This window comes from Mandrillus leucophaeus, unplaced genomic scaffold (assembly GCF_000951045.1).
Source record: "Mandrillus leucophaeus isolate KB7577 unplaced genomic scaffold, Mleu.le_1.0 Scaffold35, whole genome shotgun sequence".
Taxonomy (NCBI): Eukaryota; Metazoa; Chordata; class Mammalia; order Primates; family Cercopithecidae; genus Mandrillus; species Mandrillus leucophaeus.
The window spans coordinates 773,150-793,780 of record NW_012103698.1 but is presented as its reverse complement, the minus strand read 5'-3'; the positions used below and the strand labels follow the sequence as shown (position 1 = coordinate 793,780).

General features: G+C 40.4%; 1 protein-coding gene across 2 annotated transcripts in view; it reads right to left on the bottom strand.

Annotated features, from left to right (window-relative positions):
* The window catches only part of TTBK2 (tau tubulin kinase 2), a 175,728-nt gene that overhangs the window by 109,504 nt on the left and 45,593 nt on the right, over positions 1–20,631 (bottom strand). For both annotated transcript variants that reach the window (XM_011989224.1, XM_011989225.1), the window contains one exon: positions 3,679–3,752. In XM_011989224.1, coding sequence (XP_011844614.1) covers positions 3,679–3,752 — 74 coding nt within the window. The remainder of the gene's footprint in view (positions 1–3,678; positions 3,753–20,631) is intronic.

Below are 20,631 nucleotides of genomic sequence, written 5' to 3'. Positions count from 1 at the left end.
TCCACCAAGCTTTAATACCCATCAAGTAGGCTAGTACCAGACAAATCACAAACCTCCTTGAGACTCAGCTTCTCCATATGCAAAAGAGGGATAAAACTTGTTCTCTCCTCTCCATGGGGGTATAATGAGGATCAAATAAGATGATAAATCCAGATGAAAACTACAAAATGTCACACAAAAAGTTATATTATTACTAGCCAAAATGAGAGAAAGCAGGATCCAAATTAATGATCTAAAAAGGTTCAGAGGCTGGGCGCAGTGGCTCACGCCTATAATCCCAGGGCTTTGGGAGACTGAGGCGGGCAGATCACCTTAGGTCAGGAGTTCAAGACCAGCCTGGCCAACATGTGAAACCTTGTCTCTACTAAAACTACAAAAATTACACAGGTGTGATGGCGCGCACCTGTAGTCCGAGCTACACCGGAGGCTGAGTTCAAGACCAGCCTGGTCAATATGGTGAAATCCTGTCTCTACTAAAAATACAAAAATTACACAGGCGTGCTGGTGTGCACCTGTAGTCTGAGCTACACTGGAGGCTGAGGCAGGAGAATCACTTGAACCCAGAAGGTGAAGGTTGCAGTGAGCTGAGATCGTGCCACTGTACTCCAGCTTGGGTGACAAAGCAAGTCAACGTCGCAAAAAAAAAAAAAAAAAAAAGGCCAGGCGTGGTGGCTCACGCCTATAATCCCAGCACTTTGGGAGGCTGAGGTGGGTGGATGACTTGAGGTCAGGAGTTCAAGACCAGCCTGGGCAAAATGGTGAAATCCAGTCTCTAATAAATATAAAAATTAGCCAGGTGTGGTGCCGTGTGCCTGTAATCCCAACTACTTGAGAGGCTGAGGCACAATAATCACTTGAATCCGGGAGGAGGAGGGTGCAGTGAGCCGAGATCGCGCCACTGCACACCTGCCTGGCAACAGAGTGAGACTCTGTCTCAAAAAAAAAAAAAAAATGTTCAGGGATAGCTGCTTAAATAAATAAAACCAGGTTGGCTCAAGAGTTAGTGAATCACATGACTCAAAAAGACCTTAAGGTTATATCTACAGAGGTTAATATCTTTAAATGAAATCTGAAGGATGGCTGAGGGAAACAAGAAAAGCCTCCTGATGAGAAAAGGAAGCATTTAGGCCAGGATCTATGTCTCTAGAATCACTGTTATTTAGATAACTTGAAAGAAAATAAAGAAACCGGCTGGGCACGGTGGCTCACACATGTAATCCCAGCACTTTGGGAGGCTGAGGTGGGCGGATCGCCTGAGGTTAGGAGTTAAATACCAGCTTGGCCAGCATGGTAAAACCCTGTCTCTACTAAAAATACAAAAAATAGCCAGGCATGGTGGCAGCCACCTGTAATCCCAGCTATTCCGGAAGCCGAGGCAGGAGAATCACTTGAACCTGAGAGGCAGAGGTTGCAGTGAGCCGAGATTGGGCCACTGCACTCAGCCTGGGTGACAGAGCGAGACTGGGTCTCAAAAAAAAAAAAAAAGAAAAAAAAGAAGTCAAATGCCCAAAACGATGTTTGCTTAAGATGAAAAGAAATACTGAGAATTCTAGATCTAGGCAGCAAGATCAAGATGAACCACGGTTTTTAAACTTTGAGGGTGACTACAGTTCTCTGTGTGTGTGTGTGTGTGTGTGTGTGTGTGTGTGTGTGTGTATGTGTGTGTGTCTGTGTGTTTTCAGGGGCAGAGGTAGTGTCAGAGAAAATAGAAAGGTTTCCCTCTTCTCCCCATTGTAGTCATTATTCCAATATTCCTATTCTAAATTCTTTCCTCTGGACCTAACTCCACTACCATCTAAAGAACAGGGAACAGGCCAGGGGCAGTGGCTCACGCCCGTAATCCCAATACTGTGGGAAGCCAAGGTGGGCAGATCACCTGAGGTCAGGAGTTTGAGACCAGTGTGGCCAACGTGATGAAATCCCATCTCTACTAAAAATACAAAAATTAGCCGAGCTTGGTGGAGCACGGCTGTAATCCCAGCTACTTGGGAGGCTGAGGCAGAAGAATCGCTTGAACCTGGGAGGGGGAGGTTTCAGTGAGCCAAGATTATGCTACTACACTCCAGCCTGGGTGACAGATCAAGACTCCATCTCAAAAGAAAAAAAAGAAAAAAAAAATACATATATATATACACACACACACACATATATATATGGAACAGAGTTATGTTACTGACGGAAAAAAAAAAGAAAAAGGAATGGCATTTCTCCTCTATCTCAACTACTGTTTAAAGTTTCAAGTACTCAAGATTGGTACTTGCTATGGTTTTTCTTTTCTTTTTCAATATTTATTTCAGGTTCAGGGGTACATATGCAGGTTTGATACACGGGCAAATTGTGTGTTGCTGGGGTTTGGTGTGAAAACGATTTTGTCACACAGGTAGTGAGCATAGTATCCAATAGCTAGTTTTTTGACCCTCATCCTCCTTCTTTGCTCCACCCTCAAAGTAGGCCCTGGTGTCTATTGTTCCCCTCTTTGTGTCCATGTGTACTCAATGTTTAGCTCCCACTTATAAGAACATGCAGTATTCGGTTTTCTATTCCTGCATTAATTTGGTTAGGATAATGGCCTCCAGCTGCATCCATGTTGCTGCAAAGAATATGATTTCATTCATTTTTATGGCTGTGTAGTATTCCATGGTATACACGTACCACATTCTCTTTATCCAGTTCACCACTGATATGCACGTAAGGTTAATTCCACTTGTTTGCTATTGTGAATAGTGCTGCGATGAACACGTAAGTGCATGTGTCTTTTTGGTAGAATGATTTTATTCCTTTGGGTATATACCCCGTAATTGAATGGTAGTTCTGTTTTAAGTCCTCTGAGAAATCACTAGACAGCTTTCCACAGTAGCTGAACTAATTTGTATTCCCACCAGCAGTGTATAAATGTTTCCTTTTCACTGAAATCTCACCAGCATCTGTTATTTTCTGACTTTTTAATAATAGTCATTCTGACTGGTGTGAGCTGGTATCTTACTGTGGTTTTGATTTGCATTTCTCTAAAAATCAGTGATGTTGAACATTCTTTCATATGTTTTTTGGCCATATAGATGTCTTATTTTGAGACATATTTTGGTGTGGAAGTGGGGTAGTTATCTTGGAAGTAGGTTTCTGACAAAAAGGATGAGCTAGGACCCCTTCTTCACCTTCCTTGCCCATGTGCATACTTACTTGCACTTCCAACTTCTACTATGGAATGATGCAGCAAGAAGGCCCCTGCAAGATGTGGGTCCCTAGATCTAGGATTTTCCAACCTCCAGAATGGTAAGAAATAAATCTCTGTTCTTTATGCATTACTCAGTCTTGGGTATTCTGCAGCAGCACAAAACAGACTAAGACAATACTTTAGAATACAAATGGAAAACTGGAATCCCTAAGGTAATGAACAGTAGAAGGGACAAGATTCACATTATATCCCCTCATCCACCCAGGGATCGAAAACTGCAAAGACTGACCATCCGTAAAGATACAGGTCAACTCAAATAGCGGACAAAGACAATTATTTCATTTTTGGAAAATGTGTATCGTCTGTTTAAAGAAAGTTCCATCTGCACAGTATAAAACATTCTCACATGGTACTAAGAATATTGTTACTTTTTATTCACATTTACTGTAATTGTATACTTTGATCAGAACGGAAGGATTTCAAGACACGTTTTCAAGGTAACCTACCTGCAACTGCATGACCACATAGTTGAATCGATCATTCCTCCCACAGCCAATAAATCTACAAACATGGTCTTTTCCTGGACAAAAAAAGAAAGAAAACAGTGGAAAACAATATACTATGGTTTCTCTTAAAACATTAATAATTTGCTTTTCTGTATAGTATTTTATGATTGAATATAAAATACATCTTGAGAACCTTAAGGATAGAAAACTTATATTATTCAAATTTTCTACCTACCTCCTCTCCTCCCAGGCACTGTACTATTCCTTTATGTGGTCAAATAAATGATTATTTGAATGAATAAATAAGCAAATTAATATATGAATGAGGAAACAAATGTATGATTATTTAGGGAGAAAAAGATTAAGTGGTCAATTCAGATCAACCTGCCCAGATACGATACATATGAAGCCACCGAAGAACAATAAAAAAGAACTATGTTAGAAATAGAAACCTGAATTTTAGGTACGTTACGGTACTCACTGCTATGACTTCTGCAAGACCCACAATCTTTGGGGGCCTCACTGATGCGGATTCGCCCAGTGATTTTCAACCTGAGTTCCATCTGAGAAACCCAGAACAGTGCTGGCTGGGACATAGAGGGGAGCAGGGGTACAGCAGAAATCTGATTAAAGAAAAGCATGCAAAGACCCCCCAAAAGAATTGAGCCACATGTATAGGTTAGTGTTTTTCAACCCTGGCTACTAATGAAAACCATCTGGAACACTTTTTGACACCACTGACCCGAAGGCAGTGGAAAACTTTTTAAAGATTCCTAAGTTCTATATTGATTCAGAATCTGTGGAGAAAGATACAGAATATGCGTTGTTATTTTTTGATTTTTTGAGACAGGGTCTCACTTTGTTGTCCAGGCTGAAGTGCAGTGGCATGATCTTGGCTCACTGCAACCTCTGCCTCCTGGAAGGCTCAACTGATCCTCCCACCTCAGCCTCCCGAATAGGTGGGACTAGAGGTGTGTGCCACCACAACTGGCTGATTTTTGTATTTTTTGTAGAGATGGGGTTTTACCATGTTGCCCAGGCTGGTCTCAAACTCCAGGACTCAAGCAATCTGCCCGCCTCGGCCTCCCAAAGTGCTGAGACTACAGGCATAAGCCACTGCACCCAGCCTCAAAAGTTCTTTAAATGATCCTAAACCAGGTAGGACATGGAGAGATATTTGAAAACTACTGCAGGGTAATGAGAAGTATCAAAAAGATTTTAAGATAAACAATAACATACTAAAACACTGTGGCGGCAATGAGGGTAGACTACAAAGGGGTCAATTCTAGTGGAGAAGGTCACTCTGGGGGATAGTTACTATATCCAGGAGAAAGAATAAGGAGATTAGAGACAGATAAAATAAGATAAATCTGACCGATATTAAAGATGTAATTTTTTACTAGAATTGGCAAAATTAAATGAAAAGTTGTACCAAAATAAGAGAATACAGTAGGTTGTATAGATTTTAAGTGATATTAAAATGTTGAATTTTAGGACAATCAAGTGAATTCAGTAGACATTGTAAGTTCAGGCCTGATGCTGAGACCAAAAGGCAGAGCTCCAGATGTACACTGAGGAACCATTAATTCATGGACAATAGATGGAAGATTGACAAGTGAAAGAATATAAGAGGAAAAGAAACTTCAGCACATAATTTGGAAAATGTAACATTAATTACTATTATTATTTTTAAAACAGGGTCTCACTATCTTGCCCAGGCTAATCTCAAACTCTGGGCTCAAGCAATCCTCCCACCTCAGCCTCCCAAAATGCTGGGATTACAGGCGAGAGCCACCATGCCCACCCTAGAAAATGCAATATTCAAAGCATGAGCAAAAATAAGAGTCCCTCAAGGAAACAGAGGAATAGCCTGAAAGATAGGAGGACACTGAGAGAGGGGTATCACAGAAACCGAGGGAGAACACTTCATGAGGGCAGAAGTGGACACTGACAAGTATATAGAAAGGCTGAGAAGTACTAATATAAACAGGAAGTAATTAGTGAGTCAAGGGGCAGAAGTCAGTTTATAATGGGTTAAAGAGTAAACAGAATATGAAATATGAGGGCAGACAGTCTTTGAAGGAGCTTGCTTGAAAGTAAGGAAGAGTAACAGGCCAAAGCTTGAAGACGAAGATTTGGTAGACTGATGAAACACTCAAAGAAAATTTGCCTCCTAACTGGCTTAAAATATAAATACAATTAAGACTTAGCAAAGCCAGGTGCAATGACTTCACCTATAATCCCAGCTACTTGGGAAGCTAAGGTGGGAGGATTGCACGAGGCCAGGAGTTTGAGACCAGCCTGGGCAACATAGCCCTTCCCTTTAAAAAAAAAAACTCATTTTTTTGCATCTGTGTTATCAATCAGTACAAGATTGCTCTCTCATTCTCTGTTTTTGTTTAAAAAGGGGGTTATAAGCTAGCAAGAATGGGTATAATGGAGAACACAATAATTCACAATGTACACAGTACATGTTGATCACTTAACACATATTTTACATATATTTGCAAAACAGTGCTATTACATTGTAGTAAGAATGAAAGGATCAAATGATCATTAGCAACTTACTCTTGTCCTCAGCTTCAAAGAAACAATAAAAAATAAGTTAAATAGTGTTTTCCTTGCATTATCCATTCCTTAAGACTCTACTTTTCTGTCATGTACAGGGACCATATCTATCTTGTTCTGGTACTAAAAACACTTTTGCAAAAACTGTAACAGTGAGAGACATCCAACATAGCTGATTCTATCTTGCTTCTAAACTCACAAGCTAACTGCCTTTGCTCATCCCTACACACAGACCAAGCTGACTATGGGAGGAATTTAGTTTGCAGTTTAACTTTAAAGCAAGGATGATGATGGCCCCTTCTCAAAACGAACCCACTCTTTCTTTGGGGACAGACACTGCTTTTATAAAACTAATGAAAGGCCAAAAACAGAATTATGGTAGGGGCCTGAATTCTGTTAAGGTTTAGGCATAGTTAAATAACAACTAGTCATTGTTTCCTAACTTACCTTTTTATAATTGCCTACTACTCAGGAGTCACTAGCTGGTGGTGATAAGATTTGTAACTTCTGGCTGGGAGCAGTGGCTCACACCTGCAATCCCAGCACTTTGGGAGGCTGAGGCAGGCAGATCATGAGTTCAGGAGTTTCAGACCAGGCTGGCCAATATGGTGAAACCCCGTTTCTACTAAAAATACAAAAATTATCCGGGCATGGTAGCATGTGCCTGTAGTCCCAGCTACTCAAGAGGCTGAGGGGAGAAGAATCGCTTGAACCCAGGAAGAGGAGGCTGCAGTGAGCCAAGATCGCGCCACTGCACTCCAGCCTGGACGACAGAGAGAGACTCAGTCTCAAAAAGAAAAAAGATTTGTAACTTCCCAATGGCCCCTACTGATAACATTGCTATTGTGAAACCTAAGACTGGTGCTTGAGATATTTTTCAGTGGACCAACTGACACCACCCAGGTGTCCCCGACCCAGGAAACGACTGAGCACACGAAGATAATTTCAATACCCCTGTGATTTCATCCCTAACTCAATCAATCAGCAGTGCCCATTCCCTAGCCCCCTCCCCACCAAACTATCCTTAAAAACCCTAGTTGTCAAATTCTCAGGGAGGCAGATTTGAGAAATATCACACACCATCCTTACTGAGCCACACTGCAATTGTTAAACTCTCTGCTGCAACACCAGTCTCAGTGTATTGGCTTTTTCTGTGCAGCAGGCAAAAAGAACCTGCTAGGCTGTAACAGTACCTGGCACAATACCCAGCAAAGAGTGATTTAAATGCTCAATGAATATGTGTGTGGGCAGCAAGCCACCCAGGTGCTGAGGCAAGAGGCCAAGGGCACGAGCTGTTCCAGTATAATAAAATATATAAAATAAGAATAGTTATGCTAGATATAGATCATAGATATGATTATATATGAATATCATTAATCATTAGTTTGTAGCAACTGCTCTTTATTCCAATATTATAATAATCTTCGCTCTACAATCATAACCTAGGAAAAACCAGGTCATACAGAGGAGCTGAGGAGACATAGTGAGAAGTGACCGTAAGATGAGCGTGAGCCTTCTGTCATGCCCGGGTAGGGCCACCAGAGGGCTCCTTGGTCTAGCGGTAACACCAACGTCTGGGAAGACGTCCATTGCCAAGCGGACCGTGGTCTAGCGGTAGCGTCAGTGTCAAGGAAAAACACCCGCTACTTAGCGGACTGGGAAAGGGAGTCTCCCTTTCCCCGGAGTTTAGAGAAGACTCTACTCCTCCACCTCTTGAGGAGGGCCTGACTGCCCGCAGTTATCTGGAGGCCTAACCGTCTCCCTGTCATGCTGTGCTTCAGTGGTCACGCTCCTAGTCCACCTTCATGTTCCATCCTGTACACCTGGCTCTGCCTTCTAGATAGCAGCAGTAAATTAGTGAAAGTACTAAAAGTCTCTGATACGCAGAAATAACGGCGTAAGTTGTCTCTCTCCCTCTCTCTCTGCCTCGGCTGCCGGGCAGGGAAGGGCCCCCTGTCCAATGGACACGTGACCCATGTGACCTTACCGATCATTGGAAATGGCTCACGCTCCTTACCCTGCCCCTTTGTCTTGTATCCAATAAATATCAGTGCAGCCTGGCATTCGGGGCCACTACACTACTGGTCTCCATGTCGTGGTAGTAGTGGTCCCCCGGGCCCAGCTGTCTTTTCTTTAATCTCTTTGTCTGGTGTCTTTATTCCTACAATCTCTCGTCTCCGCACACGGGGAGAAAAACCCACCGACCCTGTGGGGCTTGACCCTACATATGTGTAAATAAGTGAATAGAATGATGGCTAACAAAATATGCATAATATGGGCCAGGAGTGGTGGCTTATGCCTGTAATTCCGACACTTTGGAAGGCTGAAGTGGGAGGATTGCTTGAGCCCAGGAGTTACTAGCCTGGACAACATGGCAAGGCTCCGTCTCTACAAAAAATACAAAAATTAGTCAGGTGTGGGGGCACATGCCTGTAGTTTCAGCTACTCAGGAATTTGCAGTGAAAGGCTCAGTTGAGCCTGGGAGGACAAGGCTGCAGTGAGCTGTGATTATGCCACTGACTCCAGCCCAGGTGACAGAGTGAGACCCTGTCTCTACATAAATAAATAAATAAATAAATAAATAAATAAATAAGCATAATATGCACACATAATATGCAAGTATTTTATGCCAGGTTCTATATCAAGCATGTTACATGCATTTAATCCTGCCAATAATGCAAGTATTATTATATTCTCCATTTTTCAAATATAGAAATAGAGGCTTAGGGAGGTTACTTTGTCCAAAATTACAACCAAAACATGAAGCAGTTTAATGCCAGAGCCTTTGCTCTTAACCATTATGCCCAGAAACAACAGAAACAGATTTTAAAATCAAGTAACACCTTGCCAATAAGTAATAAAACAGGGAAAGAAAGACTGACAGAACAGAAACAGGACAATCTATATGCCAAGTACTAAACTAGGCACTAGAAATACAAGGTAAATTAAGATCCATGCCCTCAAAGAGTTCACAGCCAAGATATGTAAACAAAAAAAATGTAATGCAGTATGAGTTCTATAATATTATAGATAAACTGCTACGGATATAAAGAAGATTCAAAATTTGGCTTATGAGGCTTCACATGAGCATTAAATCACTAGATTTTACACATTTATGAGAAGAGTATTCTAAAAGAAGGTCACCCACAAAGTCATAAAGGATCTAAGTACATGTGATAGATAATTGAGTTGACAGGCTAGAGGACTTGATACGAGTTAAGGGAGGCTGAGGTGGGAAGTATGATCAGACAAGAAAAGTAAGCTAAAACCTTATATGCCACTGTGGTATACAGTAGTCCCTTGGTATCCATGGGGGACTGGTTCCAAGACCTCCCTTGGATACCAAAATCCACCAATACTCAAGTCTCTGATATAAAATGGGGTACCTGCCAGGCATGATGGCTCACGCCTGTAATCCCAGCAATTTGGGAGGCCAAGGTGGGTGGATCACCTGAGGTCAGGAGTTACAGACCAACCTGGCCAACCTGGTGAAACCCCATCTCTATTAAAAATAGAAAACTTAGCTGGGCATGGTGGCGGGCACCTATAATCCCAGCTACTCAGGAGGCTGAGGCAGGAGAATCACTTAAACCTGGGAAGCAGAGGTTGCAGTAGGCCCAGATCGCACCATTGCACTCCAGCCTGGGCAACAGAGCAATGCTGCACCTTGAAAATAAAATAAAATAAAATAAAATAGGGTACTATTTTCCATGTAACCTATGCACATCCTCCCATATATAGTCAGGCTTTGCTTAACAACAGGGATATGTTCTCAGAAACGCATCCTTAGGTGATTTAGTCACTGTGTGAACATCATAGGGTGTGCTCACAAAAACCTAGATGGAATAGCCTATTACATGCCTAGGCTATATGGTATAACCTATTGCTCCTAGACTACAAACCTGTATGGCATGTTATTGTACTGCATACTATAGACAGTTATAACACAATGCTAAGTATTTATGTACCTAAATGTGGAAAAGGTACACTAAAAACATAGCATTATAATCTTATGGGACCACTGTCTATCACTGAACAAAATGCTGTTGTGTGATGCATGACTATATTTTAAATAATCTCTAGATTACCTATGATACCTAATACAATGTAAATGCCATGTAAATAGTTGCCATACTGATTGTTTAGGAAATAATAACAGGGAAAAAAAAGTCTACACATCTTTAGTACAGATGCAATATTTTTTTCCTAATTTTTATTTATTTATTTATTTATTTATTTATTTTATTTATTTTTGAGACAGACTTTGCTCTGTCACCCAGGCTGGAGTGCAGTGGAGCGATCTCATCTCACTGCAACTCTGCCTCCAGGGTTCAAGCACTTCTCATACCTCAGCCTCCCAAGAAGCTGGGATTACAGGCGTGCACCACCATGCCCAGCTAATTTTTGTATTTTTAGTAGACACAGGCTGATAGCCAGGCTGATCTCGAACTCCTGACCTCAAATAATCCCCCCACCTCAGCCTCCCAAAGTGCTGAGATTACAGGTATGAGCCACCATGCCCAGCCTTTTTCCTAATATTTTCAATCTGTGGTTGGTTGCATCCACAGATGTGGAATGCATGGAAGTGGAACCCACTGACAGGAACAGCCAACTATAATATGAAATATATTTAGTCTCTGTCCCTGATACTTGTCACCTGGTTTCTAAAACTTGTGGAATTTTCTGATAGAAATGTCTTTGTTATTTATGACTCTTTTGATAACACCTGAGTTTATGTTAATCCGGTAACTTGGGGGAAGCCCTATATAATCAGGACGGGGCCAGTCACCAGAAAGACAAAGTGCTTAGAAGAGAGGACTGAACTTTCAGCCTCACCCACCAACCTCCAGGAAAGGTGAGTGGGAGGGCTGAAGATTAAGCTCTATAAAGACTCTTGAACAATGAGATGTGTGAGCTTCTGGTTTGCTGAATAAATGGAAGTGCTGGGGGAGTGGCCTACCCAGAGAGGAGATAGAAGCTCCCCACTCCCCCACACCTCACCCTTATCCATCTCTTCATCCAGCTGTTCATCTGTATCCTTTGCAATGTCCTTAATAAACCAGTAAACATGTTTCCCTGAGTTCTGTGAGCCATTCTAGCCCGTTAACCAAACCCAAGGAGAGGGGAATCAAGGGAGCCCCAGTTGCAGCCAGTCACCTCAACCTCAGCTCACCACAACCTCCACCTCCCGGGTTCAAGTATAGTTCAAGCCATTCTAGTGGTGTGCAGTGATATCTCACTGTGCATTCTCCTAATGTTTAGTTATGCTAAACATCTTTTCAGCAACTGATTTAACACTGTATATCTTCTTTGAAGTACCTGTAAAAGCTTATTAAATATTTTTAATTGTTTGTTTTCTCACTGTTGAGTTTTCAGAGTGCTTTATATATTCTGAAAAATCCTCTGCAGGTGATCTGCAAATATTTTTCTTCCACTCTGTAACTTGTCTTTTCGTTCTTTTCATAACGTCTTTTGCAAGCAAAGTTTTTAATTTAATGAAATTCAAATTATCAATTTTTTTATTTTATGAATCATGCTTTTGTCAACATTTGACAAGCTTCTTGCCTAAACTTAAGTTACAAAGATCTTCTCCATGTTTTTTTCTAAAAGTTATACAGCCTTCTATCTCACATTTCGATGTGCGGTATATCTTCAGTAAATTTTTGTATAATGTGTGTAGTTTCGGTGGAGGTTCATTACTTTTGTAAAAGGATGCCTGATAGCTCCAGCACCAAGACCATTCGTTTTCCACTGAATCACCTTTGCGACTTTGTAGATTATTACTGGCCTTCTTTGTATGGGTCAGCCTATGTCCAAAATCTCTTAACTCCACTTGATCTATATGTCTATCCCTTTGCCAATACCACAGTCTTCATTATCCTAGTTCTGTACTAAGTTTTAAAACCATATAGTTTGTTTCTTTGCTTATATTTTATATTTTTAGACAGGATCTCACTTTGTCACCTAGGCCGGAATATGGTGGCACAATCATAGTGCACTCAAATTCCTGGGCTCTGGCAATCCTCCTATTTCAGCCTCCCAAGCAGCAGGGGACTACAGGCATGTACTACCATGTTGAGTCAATTTTTTTTTTCTTAGTTTGTAGAGATGGAGGTCTCACTATGTATTTTTTAACTGACAGAAATTACACATTTTTATTGTATAAACATAAACATGTTTTGAAGACACGTATACACGATGGAATGGCTCAAACTAATAACATGCCTCACAAACACATTTTTAATAAGAATACTTAAAAATCTATTATCTACGTGCTTTGATTTTTTTTCCCCCAACATTATTCTTCTTTTTCAGCATTGTTTTGGCTACTCTAGAGCCTTTGCTTTTCTATATTAACTTTAGAATCAGCTTATCTATAACTACAAAAAGTACTGCTGGGATTTTTATTATTATTTCATTAAATCTATAGATCAATTTGGGGAGAATCAATATCTTCCAATTAATGAACCTTCCAATTAATGAATATGGTATGCCTCTCCATTTATTTAAATCTTCTTTTATTTCTTTAATCAGGGTTTTATAGTTTTCAGCATACAGAATATATACATATACCCTTTTTTTTTTTTTTTTTGAGACAGAGTTTCACTCTTATTGCCCAGGCTGGAGTGCAATGGCACAATCTCAGCTCACCACAACCTCCACCTCCCACATTCAAGCAATTATCCTGCCTCAGCCTCCCAAGTAGCTGGGATTACAGGCATGCACCACCATGCCTGGCTAATTTTGTATTTTTAGTAGAGATGGGGTTTCTCCATGTTGGTCAGGCTGGTCTCGAACTCCTGACTTCAGGTGATCCGCCCATCTCAGCCTCCCAAAGTGGGATTACAGGCATCAGCCACTGCGTCCAGCCCAGATCCTGCATATATTTTGTTATATTTACACCCTACATATTTCTTTTTTTTGAAGCTATTAAAATTTTTTAAAACTCAGTTCTCAATTGTTCATTGCTAGTACACAGAAATATGGTTGCTTTTTGTGGCCTGATCTTATATCGCTTGCTAAACTCACTTATTCTAGGAAGTTTTTACAATTCTTGAGATTTTCTTTATAGACAATCATGTCATCCACAAACAGGAACAATTTTATTTCCTCCTTTTCAGTCTGTATGTCATTATTTATTTATATATCTTTGCTGCACCAAACTCAAGTCCCATTCTGGATTGCTGATGACACAAATGTTAGATATTTTGATATTATCTCATAGGTCACTGAGGCTCTGTTTATTTTTTTACATGGTTTTCCCTGGTTGTTCAGATTAGATCATTTCTACTGATCTGTTTTCAAGTTCACTGGATCTTTCACCTATCATGTCCATTCTGCTATTGAGCCCATTCAGTGAGTTTTTTATGTCTGTTATTGTACATCTTGGGTCTAAATGTTCTATTTAGTTGTTCTTCACGTCTTCTATTCCCTTGCTAAGATTGTCTATCTTCCTGCTCATTCTTGGAGCAAAGTCATAATAGCTGATTTAAAGTCTTTTAAACGTAATTTTAACATCTGTATGATCCCGGCACTGGCATCTACCTTTTTCTATTGAGTTGAGATTTATCTGATTCTTTCTAAGCTGAGTGATTCCAGGTTGTATTCTGGACATTTTGAACATTATGTTATGAGACTCTAGGTCTTATTCAAGTCCCACCAAGAATGTTGGTATTTTTGCTTTAGCCAGTAATTGACCCAGTTGAGTTCATGCTTCAAGTTCTGACCAGCCTTCTGTAGGTTGTATTTCTAATGTCAATTCAGTTTTCAAAGCCTTTGCAGTTATATTTAACGTGTTCCATAAGTATTCCACGCAGTTTCCAGTTTGGGATGTGGGCAATAGTCTATCCCATAATTCAGTTCTCAAAGTCCGTATGTGCTGTTTAGGATTGGACCCATGCATGCACAGACTGGAGGTCAGCTCAGGAGTCCAAAAGCAACTTTAGGTGGTCAGTTTCCTAAGTTCCTCCCTCATCTACAATCTTTCATTTCACTGGGGCTCCCCTTTTCCAGTCTTCCAGCAGAACTTTGGGGCTTTATTAACACCACTCTGCAGAGTACTTCCCATGACTGTGCTCACATCAGGCAAGGCCAAGCAACAGAACAGCAGAGGGAGAAAAAAAGCAGTGGGGATTTGCCCAACTCTTTCCAGACCATAGCTCCTCCAATCTGAGAAGAAGGATCTTCTCCCTCTATTTTAGGCTTTTGCCTGCCCCCATTGAGTCCACTGTCAAGGATTGTTTGAGGCCTGGGTGTAAGAGAATAAATAAAAAGGGAGGAAGATGTAGGATTTCCATGCTTTCTCTGGGCATTAGGAGACCCCTTTCCTCCTCCTCGAGTCAGAACTAGAAGACTTCTCTCGATGCATTTTCTGTCCATGTCAATGCTCACTTCCAAGTTGCAGGACACATTAAGTTCAGGCTGGGGCATACTGGAAGAAAAAAATGGTAAACTCACTGCTGGTTCAATGGTACTTTGAATTCTGGTCTTCTTCCCCAGTCTGTCTCCTACAATTTACTTTTCAGAGGCCTCAAATAGCCACTCCAAGAATTCTGCCCAGGTTTTTAGCTGCATTCAGTGGGAGAGACAGAGTGAAGTGCGCTGACTCCATCTCATCTGGAACCAGAACCTGGACTACTGTTTTTCTTAACAAACTTTGTAGCACTGATTATTTTAAACTACTTGTATAACCTGGAACTTAATTAAAAATTAAAAATAAATCCTATAATAATCTTATTGAGGTAGAGGGAAAAAGCTAGTAGAATCACATTTTTCAAAAGCACATATACTTTTGGACATTATATGTACGTGAAAAAAGGTGAAGTTCTTAATAGTACTTTGCTTGTTATATTTGAATCTTGTTTCACCTGTGGACTTTCATAAATATTAGGATGATTACACATTTTTTAAAAAGAAGAATAAAAAAAGCAGGAATTACCCAAAGTGTGAGAAAAAGGAAGCAGTTTGCAGATGAGAGGCTGTAAGCCTCAAGAAACTGAAAATATGGCCGGGCGCTGTGGCTCACGCCTGTAATCCCAGCACTTTGGGAGGCCGAGGCAGGTGGATCATGAGGTCAGGAGATCGAGACCATCCTGACTAACATGGTGAAACCCCATCTCTACTAAAAATAAAAAAAATTTAGCCAGGCGTGGCAGCGGGCACCTGTAGTCCCAGCTACTTAGGAGGCTGAGGCAGGAGAATGGCGTGAACCCGGGAAACAGAGCTTGCAGTGAGTGGAGATCATGCCACCGCACTCCAGCCTGGGCAACAGAGTGAGATTTCGTCTCAAAAAAAAAAAAAAGAAAGAAAGAAAGAAACTGAAAACAGTTCAGGAAGGCCAGCACTCTGGGTATAAGCCCAACATTTTCGACAGAAAAAGGAGAAGCAGCAGGCAGGGATCAGTTCAGTGTTTTGTATGCCATGTTACGGTGTGTGGATTTTACATGAGAAAAAGAAGATTATGAATAGTTTTTAGCAAAGGCTGGGGAGTGACATAACTGTTAGTATGTTAGAAGGATCACTGTTGCCGCAAAACATTAAGGTGAATAGACAGTAAATCTTAGTGACTGAATTTAAGGGAAACAGTGAGTTGCAGAATAGCATATACAGTTTGATTCCATATGTTGTTGTGGAAGGTGGGTAATGGAGGGGGATTTTATATACACATACATAAACATATGGATGATTATATATTATGATAGACGATTATATATATGTGAGTGTGTATATATGTGTGTATATATACATATCTAGACATAGATATATACAGCTGATTATAATATGCATAGAACATTTCCGGAAAATACACAGGAAACCGGTAACAGTAGTTAACTGTGGAGAAGAAAGCGAGGGGCTTAAAGGAAACTTACTTCTCACTTTATTTCGTTGTGTTGATTTTTAAGTTTCTTATTGTGACCATTTACACTCTTAAAAAGGTTTATTAGTGAAATGGAGGGAGAGCCTATGCACAAACTGGATATTAGTTATATATGAATGATATTAAAACAAGATAAAGTATCAATGAGCCTAATATTCAGTAGACTGTTCTAGCATATCGTTAGCATTCAAACACTACTATAGATGTCCTGACACAGAAGATATTACCAACTTTTTTTTTTTTTTTGAAACGGAGTCTTACTCTGTCACTTAGGCTGGAGCGCAGTCACACGATCTTGGCTCACTGCAACCTCTGCCTCCCAGGTTCAAGTGATTCTCCTACCTCAGCCACCTGAGTAGCTAGACTACAGGTGTGCACCACTGTGCCCAGCTAATTTTTGTATTGTTAGTAGAGATGGGGTTTCACCATGTTGGCCAGACTGGTCTTGAACTCTTGACCTCAAGTGATCCACCCACCTCAGCCTCCCAAAGTGCTGGGATTACAGGCGTGAGCCACCGCACCCGGCCATTACCAACTATGTATACATTAAGTTCACAACACAAAATAGCTTTTAATTACATTACAATACAATGGGTATAAAGGGAAAAAGTAAAATATCTTCTCCTTCTCTGACCCCTCTGATTCTAATCACCTCAGGGTCTTCTTGAGCTATATGTGATTCCAAATGTTCTTTGTGCATATGGAGCATATATAAATATGTACATGTGTTTTCAGGTAAAGACATATACATTCTATTCCATTTCAAGGAAATAGACCTCTGCTCCTTGAAATAATCTAAATCTATTCTATCCTCTACGTGTCATTTTTCTAAACGAAAGAAGAGTAACGAGTAAACGAATCCCCAAGCCTACAGATAATGTTACATCTTCCAAGGAGAAAAATGTTAAAATGAACATACTCAACAGATAAAGTTCTCGGAGACCTCCACACACCCTTTGATGAAACAATGAACATCAACAAGGACAAGCAAAAGTTACTTTAGGAGAAAAAAAAAATGCACAGGATGAAATAAACGAAAGAGTAGATTATATGTTATACATGAGGATAAAGGATGGAATGAAGGGTAAGGATATATCCCTAATCTTTCAGGTCCCAGTATGTAACTATTATTCTCTCCCACAAAAGGTCTCTGTGGAGCAATGTTCACAGTCTTCTATACTGGATAAACCAGTGATCTAATCCAGAAATTACATACTTCTTCTATTCTCATGACTGGGAAAAAGGAGTAGTCATACGTTGCAGCAGAAGATGGAGACTTTAAACAGGCAAGGCAGAACAGGTGCAGTTGCTCTCCTGTAATAGTAACCCTTTTTCCCAACTCTCAGCTTGTGCTCTGTAGTCTAAAAGGCAAAAATAAAATCCAGGACCAATATTTCAGGGTAAAAAAAAAAAAAAAAAAAAAAAATCCCTGAAAATCAAAACAAAATCATTTCCCCTTCACAACCTATAAAGAAAAATGTAGTTTTCCTGAATTTATATGAGGCAAGACGAACTAATTCCCAAATATCTCAACTGAGAATAAAATTGTTTCATTATCAAACGATGACATTTATTGTTATTTTTTGGTATTAGCTGGACCTCCACTCACTTTACAGGATGGAAAGAAGAAAAGTTTTAAATAATTAAATAATCCTTTAATTAATTACCTTCTCACCCAAGGGAATAAACAGAAAAATATCAGTTCTACTCAGGACGGTACACTGAAAAATGAAAAAGTACAAGAGATGATGCTGATCACTCGCAGCATAAAGAACTAAGATGGAACAGAAGGGCCAAACAACTTTCTATTCAATCACTGACGTAAGTAGTGATTTTTAAATATAACCAACGTTGTCAGATTGAACATACTATGGAGGGAACACACATAAGAATAAATAAGCACTCCTGTAATCCCAGCTACTCAGGAGGCAGAGGCAGAAGAATTGCTTGAACCCGAGAGGTGGAGGTTGCAGGGAGCCGAGATGGCACCACTGCACTTCAGCCTGGGCAACAGTTCAAGGCTCCATCTCAAAAAAACAAAAACGAAAGAAAAAGAAAAAGAAAGAATAAATGAGAAATCAGATCTACAGAATTTTTTTAAATTATTTATTTACTTAGACACGGGGTCTCACTCTGTCACCCAGGTTGGAACACAGTGGCATAATTATGGCTCACTGCAGCCTTGACCCCTGGGCTCAAGTGATCCTCCCACCTTAGCCTCTCAAGTAGCTGGGTCCACCAGTGCACATGATTACACCTGGCTAATTTTTTTATTTTTTGTAGAGACAGGGTCTCTCGCTATGCTGCTCAGGCTCATCTCATACTCCTGGCCTCAAATGATCCTCCTGCCTTGGCCTCCCAAAGTGCTAGGATTACAGATATGAGTCACTGCACCTGGCCTACACAATACTTTTAGAAGAAAAACATTTTGTTATGCTCAAGTAAATATTTATATCCAATTAGATGCCAGTAAATGATGTATAAACTTTTAAAGATCCCAAGAAGACTTCCTTTGATAAAAAGATACACTAAATATAAATACAGCAAGTCCTCATTTAATGTCATTGAGAGGTTCTGGGCTTTAAGCAAAACAACATGTAACGTAATTTGGTCCTTGAAAAACCTTATTGAGTTCAAAGTCATTCTGTCATAACATTAGGGAGGAAAGAAAATTGGTTTTGTTATACATTGTTTCACTTAAAGTTGCAGTTTCCAAGAACCTATTGAGACTTAAGTGAGGACTTACTGTAACGGGAATTTTACAATATTCTGAATTCCTAAAACATTAAACCAACCTATATGCAAGAGTTAAAAAACAAAAAAAAAGCAAACTCAAATCCTCAAACCGAATGAAAATTTTCTGGAAGATCCAGGGGACTGTCTTCCATTATAATGAAGAGTTGACTCTCTATATGACACGGTCTTGGGACTCGGAGCCCCTAGTCATCGAAAGGTGACTATCAACGAGTATTTACAGCACTTTTCAGCAAATTATTCCAGAACCTCAATATTTATTTTTCTCACTCAGAAAAAAATCAACAACAAAGTTTATGAAGTAACTAACCAGAAAGGGAATAGGTATGTTATCCCATCTTCCCACACCAATTTACAAATATATGCTATAACTGAATATAAAGATACTTTGTGCTGTTATTTTGTCACTAAGCATAATATAAAAGTCAAGTTTAAATATACACAATCTCCGCCTTTTAAGAGGCCTACAACTTAAAAGAGAATACAAACTTTTTTTTTTCTGTTCTTTTTGTTTTGTTTTGTTTTTGAGACGGAGTCTTGCCGTCTCCCAGGCTGGAGTGCAGTGACGTGATATCGGCTCACTGCAAACTCTGCCTCTCAGGTTCACGCCATTCTCCTGCCTCAGCCCCCTGAGTAGCTGGGACTAAAGGCACCTGCCACCATGCCTGGCTAATTTTTTGCATTTTCAGTAAAGACAGGTTTTCTCCGTGTTAGCCAGGATGGTCTCAATCTCCTGACCTCCTGATCCGCCTGCCTCGGCCTCCCAAAGTGCTGGGATTACAGGCGTGAGCCACCAGGCCCCACCAAGAATACAAATTTATTTATTTATTCATTTTTGAGATAGAGTCTCACTCTGTTACCGAGGCCAGAGTCCCATGGCGTAGTCTTGGCTCACCGCAACCTCAGGCCTCTCAGGTTCAAGTGATTCTCTTGCCTCAACCTCCTGAAAATTTATTTTTTTTTAAATGCCATAAAACAAGTTGAAAAGTGCACAAGATAATAAACAAGGCAAAATACAGTCCTTATTAAAACCTATTGAGGGAAGTGTGTTAGCCCAATAACAATTAGTACCCAGTGGTCATATTGTGGTCTCAACTGTTTCCCAATACAAGGAAACAGAGTTACTAGGAGAAACAGGGCTCCTGATTCCGAATACGGCACAGAAAAAGTTTAAGGAACTTAAACGTTAGCTGGGTATTCTTTCTTTCTTTCTTTCTTTTTTTCTCTGAGATGGAGTTTCATTCTTGTTGCCCCAGCTGGAGTGTAATGGCGAATCTCAGCTCACTGCAACCTCTGTCTCCCAGGTTCAAGCGATTCTCTTGCCTCAGCCTCCCAAGCGCACCACGATGCCCAGCTAATTTTTTGTATTTTCAGTAGAGATGGGGTTTCACCATGTTGGCCAGGCTGGTCTTGAACTCCTGACCTCAGGTGATCCACCCACCTCAGCCTCCCAAAGTGCTGGGATTACAGAGATGAGCCAGTGAGCTCGGCCTAAAGCTGGGTATTCTTATATCAGACAAAACAGAATTTAAACCAACAACAATCAAGAAGGACAAAGAAGGGCATTACATAATGATAACAGGTTCAATGCAATAAGACTTAACTATTCTAAATATATATGCACCCAACATTGAAGCATCCAAATTCATAAAACAAGTTCTTCTTGACCTATGAAAAGACTTAGCCCCACATAGTGGGAGACTTCTACACCCCATTGACAGCATTAGACAAATCATCAAGGCAGAAAACTAACA